The sequence below is a fragment of the Mercenaria mercenaria genome, chromosome 17 (genome assembly GCF_021730395.1).
Source record: "Mercenaria mercenaria strain notata chromosome 17, MADL_Memer_1, whole genome shotgun sequence".
Lineage (NCBI taxonomy): Eukaryota > Metazoa > Mollusca > Bivalvia > Venerida > Veneridae > Mercenaria > Mercenaria mercenaria.
Window position 1 is genome coordinate 23,702,214 of NC_069377.1, and position 14,686 is coordinate 23,716,899.

Genomic DNA, 14,686 nt, shown 5'->3' on the forward strand with positions numbered 1-14,686 from the left:
CATCTTTAGTTGGACTAGAAAAGTCGTTCCCTAGTGTTCCACACCTAAGCTTTTTTCGTTGTCCAACATTTTATATCTTGCCTTTTATGGAATTGACATACTGTTATCAAACTTAGTGTATACCACGTTAAGTGTAGATCAACATTATGTATCGAGGCGTGTCTGCCCATTTAGCTCTTAACATACTGCGGTAAACGACGAGGATAGCGGATAGGTCACGCCTCACCTATTGACGTTGAATTATAAAGAAGTAGTTTTTTAATGTATTTTGGGTCACTGTTACTAAAAATAGAAAAACGATTTCTGCTCAGTAACTTATGGAACTTGGAATTTAGCTAGCCTAATCAGACAGACAAATTTTGTGGCCATGTCAATGTCACTGTTAGGTCATGGATTATTTTAACCTCCTTTTATCAAATTCTTTAACTACATGTAAGTTCCGGGGGCCTCCGTGGCCGAGTGGTTAAGGTCGCTGACTTCAAATCACTTGCCCCTCATCGATGTGGGTTCGAGCCTCACTCGGGGCGTTGAATTCTTCATGTGAGGAAGCCATCCAACTGGCTTACGGAAGGTCGGTGGTTCTACCCAGGTGCCCGCTCGTGATGAAATAATGCACGGATGGGCACCTGGGGTCTTCCTCCACCATTAAAGCTGGAAAGTCGCCATATGACCTATCATGTGTTGGTGCGATGTTAAATCCAAAAAAAAAACAAAAAAAAAACATGTAAGTTGCAGAATAGTAAAAATGTTTGGAAACTTAGCTTTTTGTGGAATTTTAACTGGTCTTTTGCTATGTTTTCCATGAGGTTCTGTTTCATGGATATCACTGTATTGAATAGGGTAAAACATCACATTGTTGCAAAAAGAAATTCTCTAATTCATTAATTTAGTTTCATATCTATTTTAGGTGTCTTGTAACATTGATAATATGTGTCACAGGGCTTTTATTTTTTTTTAATTAATAATTAAACTTAATTAAATGGCATGCCATTATAAAATGGAAAGCAATACCATGTGGTTTACGAAAGGTGCACAACGAATCAAAAGGGTTAACCTTAAAAATTATGAAGTTTGATGATTTTTTAAAGAATGGATAGTTATATTAGATTGACATTTCTCTTGAAGATACAATACTGATCAAAATATTTCGATATATTTAAATGATTAAGTCCTTAAAAGATTTGTAATGCAGGCTCAAGAATTTAATCTAGAGTCAGTGCAGTGTTTTCATCATGTGAGTGTTCTTAGTTGATGCAAAGGATTTGATCTGATAGTTTCATTGCCTGAATGTATAACATTTGGCCTATTCATAAATAAAACTGTAAAGAAGAACAGATGCAGTTGTTCAGTGGTAACACTGTCTGCTTATGAAACCAGGGGCCAGGAGTTTAGGCTGCTCTGAATAAATAATGTGTATTAAGGTCAGTTAATAAAATTTAGAAATTATATATTTTTATCTTATAAACCGGTACATTTTTAGAATCTTTTAAATCACTTTACAGATAAAACACAATTGATCATTTAACGCATACATGACTACAAAAACTTTATAGGCCTCTTATATGGACTAATATTTTTTTTTGTCTTACTTTTGAAATTTTTAACTTTTATACAGAAAAGTGTCTAATATCCGATTTATGCACTTAGTCCCGGCATGTGGATGTTTCACAGCTATTTAAAAAAAGGTTTGTTTCCATGTTATGACAATTATTTGTAGTAAAAGGGTTGTAACTCTGTCTCGGCTCAATTATAAGGGCAATTAAAATATATTTGCAGACAAATATCAAAAGTAAGTTTAAATCAGATTTCACCGTCCCTGGTGTGTATTATCATGCTATTTGCTTCTCCAGGAAACGTGTCATTCCTCAGAAATAAAATAAAAACGTTTCTCCGCGCTTTGTTTTGTGTATGTAGGGGGAGCGGGGAGGGGCTTGTAATGGAGGGTAATAAAGAAAGATATAATTTTATATATTGTGAGTATTACTGAGTGCTCTTCCTTAATGTTACAAGTGAGAATATAATTATTACTCATAATCTTACTGTATTTATCAATTGTTCAACATAATCTATATTAGCCAGTAAGGTGTGTGGCTGTCATAATTATATTTTATCAAGCAAATATATCAGCTGGGATTTCTTACAGATAGAAAAATAACACCTTCGCTATGTTTAAACAGTAGAGTAGAATGGGAAAAAAGAATTCAAGTTGGTAGCCAGACTTTTAACTATGCAGCATAGCAACCTCTCCCCAATATAGTTACATATTTGATGTTGTATAATACTGCAAAAGTCAAAAATACAGTATGTAAAACCCTTACCCTTCTGAATTTCTATAATGAATTTGCCCATTTTTTCAATGTAGACAGTACTATTCCTAAATACCAAAAGATATTGACTATATATCGTTATTCTTATTGTATGTTCGATATTCTTATTGTAAAAGACGTTATTGTTGATGTATATTTTTTATTGTTTTTGTAAGCTTGATATTCTTATTGTATGTGCGATTTCCCGCGATATAAATAGCACAGCGACGCTATACAAATACAATCACATAACATAGAATAAGAATGACACGTTTTGTAAATAGAATCGTCAGATATTGAACAACAATGATGACTTTTACCATAAGAATATCGAACATACAATAAGAATAACGACATATACAATAACAATGGTAAGACTTAGAATATGAATGACACGACATTGAATAACAATATCAAAGATACAATGAGAATAACGAAATATAGAATAACAATAATGACGTTTACTATAAGAATATCGAACATACAATAAGAATAACGACATATAGAATAACAATGGTAAGACTTAGAATATGAATGACACGACATTGAATAACAATATCAAAGATACAATAAGAATAACGAAATATAGAATAACAATAATGACTTTTAGAATATGAATGACAAGACATTGAATATCAATAACAAACATACATATATAATTTAGCAACGTTTGACCTGCCATATGTGAGCTTTAAAATGAACAAAAAAATTATTTAAGGAAGTGACAGTTACCATTCCATGTTATTAAAATTTTAGTACGATAGGCGTTATTAAATCTTTTTTACGGGGGCAGGGGGTGTGCTCTATGGCAGGGTAGTTAATGTTTCTGAATTCAAATCACTTGCCCCCATTTGATTTGGATTTAAATATAATAGTTCGGACATAGAATTCTTCGTGTGAAGACTAATAGGGAAGGTAGGTGGTTCTACCCAGGTGCCCTCCATAGATGAGAGGCATTTTTCCATCCTTCATGAAGAAAAATTGAAAAGTCTCCATAGATATTACCTATAAATATGTCAGTGTTAATAAGGTTATAAACCTGTTAAAAATCGTTTTAGTGCATTATTGCAGTGAATCATATATGATGAGTTAACAGTGAAAAACTACAAATTCTTATTCATCTTTAAAAAGATGATAAAATATGTTTTTTTCCTGGCAAGACTTTGAACATTATATGTAAATGTGCTCTGCTGAGTGAAAAACAAAGTTAGGGCTTTGCAGCCAGCAAGTATCCAGGTAAGCGAACATGTATAATGTTCCATATTTAAGAACTAATATATCTAATCCAGTAATTTGTCGTTGAATAAAATCTTTGTTTGGAGTTCAGCTGCGCCCTCGAGATAATAATACGCATCTAAACGAAAAACAATGATTTTATTCAAGAGTAAATCACTAAATGAGATATATTATTTCGCTTCTTACACGTGACCAATGATTTTAAGTACATCCTTGACGACGTCCATCAATATATTTGCCTTTTATGTTGGTTTCTTTTCCCTCGGGCCGCTATGCCGTTTTACTCTATGACGTAATACTTGTTGAATACGAAAATGATTCAAGTCATGTTAGAATGTTTGTTTATGCATACAACTTGTAACAGTATGGGCCAAGATCTGACAGCACAGACGATGACAATATTACATTTTTCATTCAAGTGTTACATGAAATAATGTTTAAAAATACTTTTTTCCCAAACATACTTGATAGTACATATATCCAAATTAAGTATTTGTAAATTTAACATTATTTTTGATATATACTATTAAGTATGTTTAGGAAAAAAGTATAATACTGGTACAAATGATTTGTGTTAGGATAACATACTAAAATCAGACAACACTGCTGATAAAACTGAAACAACAATGAATACCATTAAATGCATTAAATGTTGTTTTATCTTCCATAAGATTCTAGAATTCATAGGTTGTCATAAATTATGGTGCCCCACCCCCCCCCCCCCCCCCCCCCCCCCCCATAGCTCTGTGGAGGGTCAGTAAATTGTTACGTTCTTTTAGGCAAAGAATAAGTGTTAGATAATACAAATCAATTATACATGTAGGGTTTGTAAGTTATGGTATACCCTACATGGAAATATATGGGGTCAGTGTGAAAAAAAGGGGACTAGATTAAATTATCTCGTATTTTTCATACTGACACCACATATTTCCATTGAGGGTCACTAACAAACCAAAAAATTAAAACTGATATACCTGCTACAGACAATAAAGAAATTACTTCTGATCTGTTCATTCCTCTTTTCAGATTGTTCTCCTGTCAACCTGAGAACAGAATTTCCATTTTTCGAAACAAACACTGCGAAATTTCCGGGGAAGCCTGGATCCTTTGATGCAGTGGGAAGTTATCGATATTATCCAACTTATAACAGATGGTATCCGGAGGTCAACTTAACGTTTACGGCACCGCAAAATAGTAAGAATATGGATCATACAAAGTCATGTGACTTGAAGTATCATACTCCTTATTGTATCAATTTTAAATATTATTATGTCTCCAACCACACAGTGGTGTGGGAGATATATTAATTTCCTCCTGTCTGCGTGTCTGTCACAAACCTTGTCCGCACTCTAAGTCAAACATTTCTCATCCGAACTTCGCGACAGTTGAAGAAAATGTGTTTGCTAATAAGTTCTCAGACACGTTAATTTATTAGCCAAATCGGTCAGGGCACATCGGAATTATGGCCCTTTAATTACCGTAAAACGGTCAGGTCTTTGGACCTAAAAGAGTCACTATACTACTAATCATTAGAAGTACAGGAATCCTTTTAGGACCATTTATTTGAGCTAAAAATCCAATTTCACCAAACTTAAACAAAATGTGTTTGTCAGTAAGTCATTGGCCAGGTTCGATAACCAGCCAAATCGACCGAGCCACATCGGAGTTATGGCCCTTGAATTACCAAAAATCGGCCTTTTTACTCTTGTCCGCGCTCTAAGTCGAACGTTTCTCGCCCGATCTCAACAAACTTGAATAAAAATGTTTTTGACCATAACTCCTCAGAAAAGTTAATTAACTAGACAAATCACCCGGGGTCTTTCAGAATTATGGCTCTTGAATTACTCAGAATGAGCCTGTTTACTCTTCAAAAGTATATTTGTAGTGAGTAAACAGTATGTAAAGACTGACTTACAATTTAGATGATTAGGCAGTTGTGGGAGACATGCGCTTTTCTCAAAAGCAGCTCTAGTTCTAATTATACTTTTCTGAGTTTTCTCTGTTAAAACACTCTTACACTAGAATGACGTCACATTAACGTGCTGTGACGTGAATGTTTTTGTTGCAACCAAGAAAGAGTGCTACTTTATTTAATCTACTGTTTTAGATTAAGGGCATATTAGAATCGAAATAATTTATACCAAACCGTATTTTAACACTATTTATACACTCGGGCGGTAATAAGTCGTACAGATAATTGCACTCGGGCTATGCCTCGTGAAATTATTACATCCGACATAAAGCCGCCCATCGTGCATAAATAAGTGTTAAAACATTCTTTTGCTATAAATTATTTCTTAAGTATACTATATAGTTTTGAAACAACACTACTTCAAAGTCTAGTATTTGAAAAAATTATTTTGAAGAAAAGTTTCGAATTTGATTTATGTAAGCAGGTATCTCATTGCTCACTAATGGGAATGGATTGAATGGATTGAAACTTCAAACAATTTTCCATGTGATGAGCTTACATGCATTGTACAGGTTCAGTAATTCTATTTTGCAATTTTACAAAACTATGCCACTTTTTGTTTTTCATGGCCATTCAGTTAACTTTCTTGAGTGGCAAGGCTGTTGAATAGTGGATTGTTGCTGTCCTCTGAGAACTCCTGCTTGATGTACAAAATTCTTCAATGAGGAACATTAGCTTGATACTTCCCTTATAAAAATATAATATATAAAATACTACATTGGTCCCTTTCAGTTGGATTCCACTGACTTTTTCGTTATAACCTTTGTCCAAGATGTTGTGGTTGGTCAAAATAAATATGCTTTTTATGCTAAAAATTAATAACCGAACCTAAATTTAACAGAGGGCCGCTAAAAAAACCTGTCCTTAATCATTTTCCAATCCAATGAATTTTATTATAGATATTGCTTTTGAAAAATTACAAAGAAGTCAACGATAAAAACAGAGGTAGGACCAATCTACTTCTTGGACTTAATCAAGGGAAGTAACTGACTAATGTTTTCCATTGACACAAGTATAGAAAGCTATTAAAGTTATTTTATTTATTTTTATGCCCCCCTTCGAAGAAGGTGGGGTATATTGTTTTGCAGATGTCGACGGTCGGTCAGTCTGCCGGTCGGTCGGTCTGTAGACCAATCGGTGTCCGGATGGTAACTTAAGAACGCTTAGGCGTAGGCTCCTGAATGTTTATAGGGAGTTTGGTCATGACCAGCAGATGATCTCTATTAATTTTGAGGTTAATTGCTCAAAGGTCAATGTTACAGTGACCCAGAACAGATAACTCAAAAACACTTGGGCCTAGGATTATGAAAGTTGATAGGGAGGTTGGACATGACCAACAAATGATCTCTATTGATTTTGAGGTCGGTAGGTCAAAGATCAAGGTCACAGTGACCGGGTACAATTAAACACTTTCGGGACTATAACTTGGGAACGCGTGGGCTTATGATCATCAAACTTAATAGTGATGTCGATTTTGGTTAGCAGAAGACCTCTATTGATTTTGAGGTCAGTGAGTCAAAGTTGAAGGTCACAGTGGCCCGGAACAATTAAACAGTTTCCGGACTATAACTTGAGAGAGCTTGGGCCTAGGATCAATAAACTTAATACTAATGTTGATCTTGACAAGCAGACGACCGCTATTGATTTTTAGGTCAGTAGGTCAAAGGTCAAGGTCACATTGACCTAGAACAGTACCTATTTTGCCAAATACTTAGAGAAAGTATTGGTCTAAGGGTCCTTTATGGCTGGTAAATGACCAATATTATTGAGGTCTGTATGTCAAACATCCAGTGCACATTGACCAAATAATTTTTGTTCCTTGTGCAATAACTGGGCATTTCGTGTTCTACGAGCTCTTGTTCTATTAAATTTGTTAAACTTTGCTATCCTTGTATACAATGGAATTATTATGTAACAATACAGGTAGTAAGTTAGTTTCATTTTCTGAGCCACTTACAGTGTAAAATAAAAATTTGAATTTTATGTAAAGGATAGAGCAACATGGAAGCAAATGTGGCAAAAGGCAGAGTGACTCGGCCATTTGTTAAAAGAGCAGTTTTAAGGTAGTTGACCAGTAGTGACACTTGGCAATTTCCATATTTTTACATATTCTTGCTGGGCGATGCGGCATTCTTCAGATTTAAATGCACCTAAACGTGGCTTCTCATAAAAACTGGAGAATAAGAGGTCAACAAATCCACTCGTCCGCTTGTAAATACGCGTAAAAATTGGCTCCAGGCGATTTGCTGCAGTATTTGTCCTGCAGGACGAGTGCAAATGTTTTACCAAAAATACAATAAATCCAGTAAAAATGGAGTCATGAAGAAGCCGGGTATAAAAATTATCTTAAATAAAAGTTAATTTGATAATTGCTACTCTCAAAACCGCTCAATTCCGTTACTGTACCATATTATAATTGCATCAGCTGAACACTCGATAGTCAAGAGCAAGATTCCGGTACGTGCCGTTTCAAAGGACTTTAAAATAAACTCTGTGCCCGTAAAAATCTGTTTTCTAGGTGAATTGCCGGAAAGTACAAGTTATTGAAGGACGAGTAATAATTCTTGGCACCTCTTCCTAAATAATGAGTTGCTTTCAAGGAATTTGTCAAGCCCTGTGGATGCCAAATCGCATTTGGGGAATACATAATTTGTCATTATCGGTTCACTACCTTAATTCAGACTAATAACGTATTTTTTTTCAGCTGGGAAGAATTATGTTAAGGGTTTTGAAGTTACTCGTTATGATGCGTCAAGTAGTAAAAGACCCACTTGCTACATACTAGATCTATCAAACGTAATTTGGGATGAAAACTCTGTGGCAGACATGCATGTAAGTATAACATAAGATTCTTTTTAAATTTGATAGTACAAATACATTCTCATTTCAGTGTCAAAGTCATATTTAAATGCAGACTTGCTTTGCTTTAAATATTTCGATCTACTTTAAAATTACTTCAAACATAGAATGGTAATTCCTCCTTAAAACTCGCACTATGTGTGACAAGGGCCATTACTCTGGCACCAATATTTCATGTTACTGTTTCGTCCACTTTTAGTGGAAGCGAGGCTAAACAATTAAAATTCCGGCAACGGCAACGGTGTCAGCTATTGGGAAATGACTCAAAAATCGTTACATGTATTTCTATCAAACCACGTATGATGATTTAGAGCTTAATTTTACACCCAAAGGTGATCCCTGGAACCCTAGTGACCTTTACCATGAAGAAAATGTTTTCAGAATTTTTTTGACGCCTTTGAAAATTTTCAAAAATGATAGTTTCTCAAAAAATCGTTATTGCTTTGAAATCTTGTAGGATGGTTAAAAGACTTTTTTTACACCCACATGATGAGTCTTGGTCCCATAGTGATCTTGACCTTGAAGAAAATAGCGCTTTTTAGATTTTTTTCTGACGCCTTTAAAAAGTCACAAAAATGACAATTTCTCAAAAAACGTTATACATATTGCTTTGAAACCTTGCAGGATGGTTCTTTTTTTACACTGTCATGGTTAGGCCTGCCCCCCCCCCCCCCCCCCCCCTTCACCCCTGGTGACCTTGACCTTGAAGAAATTAGGATTTTTGAGTCGGCTAAAGGCTGAAAGCCTTTCGACGAGTCCTTGCTGTTCAGCGATTCTCTAAATGGACCGAATAACACGTGAAGGGATGTAGTTCCATTAGATTTCTCAAACTTCAAACAGTTCACTGCATGAATGAAGTTAAATTGTGTCAATTCCCTTTGCTATGACCAATATACGATGTAATCTGTCATATTTATGACTTGTAATTGTGCAATACTCGAATGTAACTCATTAAGCATAAATGTGCATTTTAAGAATTGCGCAGGCTTACAAAGCTTGGGTAACATCCAGCGAAAGACAAAAAATAGTTCCACAGGGCTCCAGATAAGATGCGTATTAGCGTAAATTACGTATAGAAATAATGCAAATACGCATGTCTAATAATGTCTAAGCGTATAAAAACGTATATGAAATTACAGAAACTCACACAATGCTTTTTTAAAAACAAAATCTGAATCGTGTGGATGCGTTAGGTAACATAGCCGATCAGCCTTAATTCTCCCACATTGAACGTAAACACGCATCGTATGATTTCTATAAACTTTGCGTGGGTTGAATTTTGCAGTCAGTAAACGGATAAATTATCGGAAGAAGAAGCTCTTACTGGTTTGTTTAGTTACTACTGATATTAAAAATGATTTTAATTCTTATTTTTCGAGAAATAAACAAATCGGCGAAACATTAAATTGTATTTTCTTGTAGTTTTTGAAATCGAAAGTAGATCGTCTATGTTTGGTTGCTTTCACGAAACGAAACAACTTTTTTATGAAAAGATTTAAATAAGAGGTAATTTAACCGTAAACTTCAATGTCAGATACTGCCAATTGCTGCTAAATGTCTTCGTATCATCACAATTTGTAAAATATATTGTTGAAAACTGTAGAAAAGTGTAATCGTATCCGGATATAATATTTTGGGTAAATATCGAGCTGTGTTATGAAATTTTATGAAAACAAACTGAAACTGGTAGACTATACTGTCAGTACATCAATCATTAGCCGACTCAGGCCCTTCAGGCCTTTGATTTAGATTTGTTGACGCCTTTGAAAATTATAAATGTCTCACAAACCTTTTACAATCGTGTATATTGCTTTGAAACCTTGTAGGATGGTGCAAAAACTCATTTGACACCCCTTTGGTAAGTACTGGCCCTATAGTGACCATGACCTTGAAGAAATAAGCATTTGTTTGATATATTGATGCCTTGAAAATTTACAAAAAATGACATTTCCCAAAAACCGTTACATGTATTGCTTTGAAACTTTGTAGGATGGTTCAAAAACTCATTTTACATCCCTGATATGGGTCCTGCCTCCGCCCTCATGGACCTTGACTTTGAAGAAGTTAGCATTTTTAGCTTGTGTGAGATACTATTGTCCTTTGATAGCCGGTGTTGGCGTTGGTTTTGGCGTTGGTTAAATGTTTTGTTTAGGTCCATTTTTTTTTCAAAAACCATAAAAGCTACAGCTTTGAAGCTTTGCACACTTGTTTGTCACCATTAAATGACTTACCAAGCCAAGAAGCATAACTCAGATATACATTTTTTCAAAATTATGGCCCTTTTTGTACTTAGAAAATTTGAGTTTCTTGGTTAAAATTTTGTTTAGGTCTACCTTTTTTCAAAATCTATAAGAGCTACAGTTTTGAAACTTGGCACACTGGTTTATCATCATTAGGTGACTTATAATGTAGGCTAAGAAGCATAACTTTGAAAATGCATTTTGTCAGAATTACAGCCCTTTTTGTACTAAGAAATTCTGAACTATAACTCTATTCTTACATTCTGACCAGCACTTGCAGATGAGCGATGGCACCCGAAGGCAGTGCTCTTGTTTAGATTTTTTGATGTCTTTGAAAATTCACTACTATGACAATTTCTCAAAAACAATTACACAATGTCATAAATATTATTGCTTTGATCATTTAAATTATTTTACATCCCTACATGGAGTCCTGGCCCCCTAGTGACATTAACCTTGAAGAAATCAGAAAATTCACAGAACTGACAGTTTTTAAAAAAAAAATTGTTACAAATATAGTTTGAAACTTTGGAAGATGGTTTTGCACCTATTGCATGAGTCGAAGCTCCTGTCGGTGAGACACTTTCAGGCGGTGGCCTTGTATATAATGTGATGTTGATGTTCTTCCACTATTAAATTGAAATTACAAAAAGTCGCAGAAAGAACGATTTTCGTCAAACTTGGAACAATTGTTTTTCATCATTACTTTGTGTACAAGGGATTATCATGTTGCTGGAATAATTTGAGAACGATTAATTGATGTGCGTTTAATCATAGCTTTTACAAAACTTTGAAAGACTTAATCCAAATGATTGTATTATATGATAGATTGAACCTTATAGCCTAGGATATTTTGAATCCAAAATCTAATTATAAGAAGAGAAGAGAAAAGAAAAGAAATTTTTCTCTTTTCAGACAAAGTTCAGACTGGACTTGTATCCCCTAAATCCAGCAGATCCTAGATATTTTGCATTTGAAGTATATGCTTTGCCGAAGCAGGAAAATAGGGAGGACAGATTTGACCAGTATTTACAAAAGTTTATTCAGTTTCCAGGTTAGTGCCAGAAGTATATTCATAGAGAATATTAATTTGAACTAAATTGTTGTAATGTTTACAGTTAGCTCCATGCAGGCACTGTAGGTCCAAATCTGAGTATTATTTTTCATGTTAATATCATTAGAGTAACAGAGTATGTTTGAATAAAATTATTTATGTGGGGAACCTATCCAAATGTAGATGGTTCTAATCAGGTCCCCGCCTGTGATAAAATAATGCTCGTAGGGGCACCTAGGGTCTTTTTCAGCCTTTGGAAGCTTGGAAGTTGCCATATGATATATAAATGTGTCAATGTGACGTTAAACCTAACAAATAAAGCATGCCTGTTTGAAACCAACTTTTTTACGTCACTCCGGCAAAAAATTAAGGACACAAACCTTTCTATTTTCTGTTGTTTTTTTCAAACCAATCTTTTTATTGAGTTAGCGGTATAAGTAAATCCTGACACTTTGAAAAATTAAGCTTTCAAGTCAAACTCTAAATTGCAGAAAAAGTACTGATCCTATCGTAAATGACTATCTTAGGAAGGTGGACGTTATCACCACATTATCATATTTCCCAAATCCTGGAAAACTAAAAATTTAAGGTGACTGATTTTACTACGGACAGTGATTTTGTAAATGTGTGTGAAGAGGGATGTACCCGGTTCATAAACTTTTTTAAAATTTTAAAAGCAAAGTAGTTTGTCTTTCAGGGAGTTTTGTGGTATTTGTTTAAAGTCAAGATAAATTGCATTACTGTTGAAATTTAAAAAATATGTTAAATGATACTGTTTTGAAAAGAAAAAAATCTGTAACATTTATCTTTATTGGCCACATTTTCTACCTTATGAAATAATTTGGCATAAATTCTTTTTGAATTTCCTGTTAGCTGGATTGTGATATCATAATCAAACAAATATATATTATTATTTTTAATACTTTATTCCGTTTTACAACATGGCGACATTTTAATTTTTTATTTCATTAGTGGCCGAGTGGTTAAGGTCGCTGACTTCAAATCACTTGCCCCTCATCGATGTGGGTTCGAGCCTCACTCGGGGCGTTGAATTCTTCATGAGAGGAAGCCATCCAGCTGGCTTACGGAAGGTCGGTGGTTCTACCCAGGTGCCCGCTCGTGATGAAATAATGCACGGATGGGCACCTGGGGTCTTCCTCCACCATTAAAGCTGGAAAGTCGTCATATGACCTATCATGTGTCGGTGCGACGTTAAATCCAAAAAAAAAAAAAAAAAAAAAAAAAAAATATTTCATTACAATAGATATTGATATAAATCAAACCAATGAATGTTAAGAATCGTAACAATGCTATAACTATTCACTTATAAATTAAAATATTTTTTTTTATATTTTTGGCCATATTTGGAGGAGGGATGTTGGAATTTTTAAGAATGGAGCATTTATATGTTAGTACATGGTAGTTATGTACTTATTTCAATTCATTATATGAAACCATAAAACATTTTTGTTTACAGTCTATATACCAGTAAATGATAGATCTCCAAGAAACTGGCTTGCAATGATATATTACACAAAAGACAGTAATCTCGGAACTATAAATGTCACAATAGAACAACCACCAGCTGAATATAATTTCACCTTGTTTGAATACAGTTTGGTTCATAGTGGATCTATAGTGCCTTTCATTCTGGAAAAATCCAAAAAGGTAGGTATAATCTGTGAATTAGGTTGAGATCTAGTGACTAAAATTTACATTGTAGGTCAGACTACAATAAGTAATATTCCCTACATATACTATAGAATGACTGACATATTTAAAGAGCTACCAAACTTAGCTTGACCTATTTCGGAGAACAAATCCTTACACCATTTTAAAGAGTTATGATAAAAATGATATAAATTAATGAGAAAAGTAGGGGTCATGTTATTTGTCTTGTCAGATGTATTTACTGTAAAATCACATCAAAATCACACTGCTCTGACCTAGAAGTACTACTCATACTAAAATTGAGTTTCATGTCACCAAATACAACCTCCTCTTCCATTTTTACTACCAAAATGTCAAAAATACATCCACAATGAAATTTAAACTGAAAACAGCTTTGATTTAGACCTCTGTAGTCATGCCAAGTGAAACAAATAGTGCTAAGAAACCTATCCACCAATACGCGACTATACCAGAGGGCTCCCATTCCGGTTCCTTTTATAGTTAGGCCTTATAAGACTTACTGCATTTTAAAAATTTGACTTTCCGTGTTGATATTCATTCTTGCTCTTTCCCACTCCCCCTCCCCCCCCCCCCCCCCCACCACCACTACCCCTCTCTGTTACTGTCTCCATTTTTTGTACTTTGCATCAACAAATTTTGATTAAAATGTACTTGTTTGATTTTTGAAGCTACCTGTCTACTGTATTTTTTCCATTAGAGTTTCTTTTTGTTGTGGGCCTACTTTGAAATGCATGGCTCTATGGCTGTGTTTTGGAAGCATTTTGCTTCAGGGAAATCTATCCTTACCCCTTATCTTTTACGTGTATCATGTTTTTCATCCTGTTTTCCAGAAACATACACAGCGACCTTCCTTCTACTTATAACGTAGATTGCTTAAGTGCATTTTTTTCTAAACAGATAGAACTTCGATCATGTCCAAAGTATTGTGCTGCCCCCTAAACCCCTCTCCTCACAAACGCCTTCCCCTCCACACCCACAGGGTGTGCTTGATGCTTAAATGTTTTAGAAATATACCTTTAATTCAGGTTGCCATACTAGCACTTTGGGAACTAATTTATTTATAAAACTGCCAAGGCCTTCGAATGGTCTGTTGCTTGATTTATAAATCACTGTTCAGAGTTCAAATGCGTGGGAATTGAACCAAGAGGGTGTTAACCTGAGTAGTTAAATATTTAAGCATCTGAAAGGTGAACTATGTACACAGTAAACCACAAGAAGGCTTTTATTGTTTCATTCTGATATTTTCACTAAAATATTTTGATAAAGATTATGATGGACTTCATCTATCGCAGTAGTAATAAACTGAAGGTCATGCCGAAATTTGAAG

General features: G+C 34.6%; 1 protein-coding gene across 1 annotated transcript in view; it reads left to right on the forward strand.

Moving 5' to 3' along the window:
* The window catches only part of LOC128549922 (uncharacterized), a 33,214-nt gene that overhangs the window by 4,810 nt on the left and 13,718 nt on the right, over positions 1–14,686 (forward strand). Inside the window, exons 3-6 of the mRNA XM_053527704.1 lie at positions 4,569–4,736; positions 8,219–8,346; positions 11,529–11,667; positions 13,145–13,335. Coding sequence (XP_053383679.1) covers positions 4,569–4,736; positions 8,219–8,346; positions 11,529–11,667; positions 13,145–13,335 — 626 coding nt within the window. The remainder of the gene's footprint in view (positions 1–4,568; positions 4,737–8,218; positions 8,347–11,528; positions 11,668–13,144; positions 13,336–14,686) is intronic.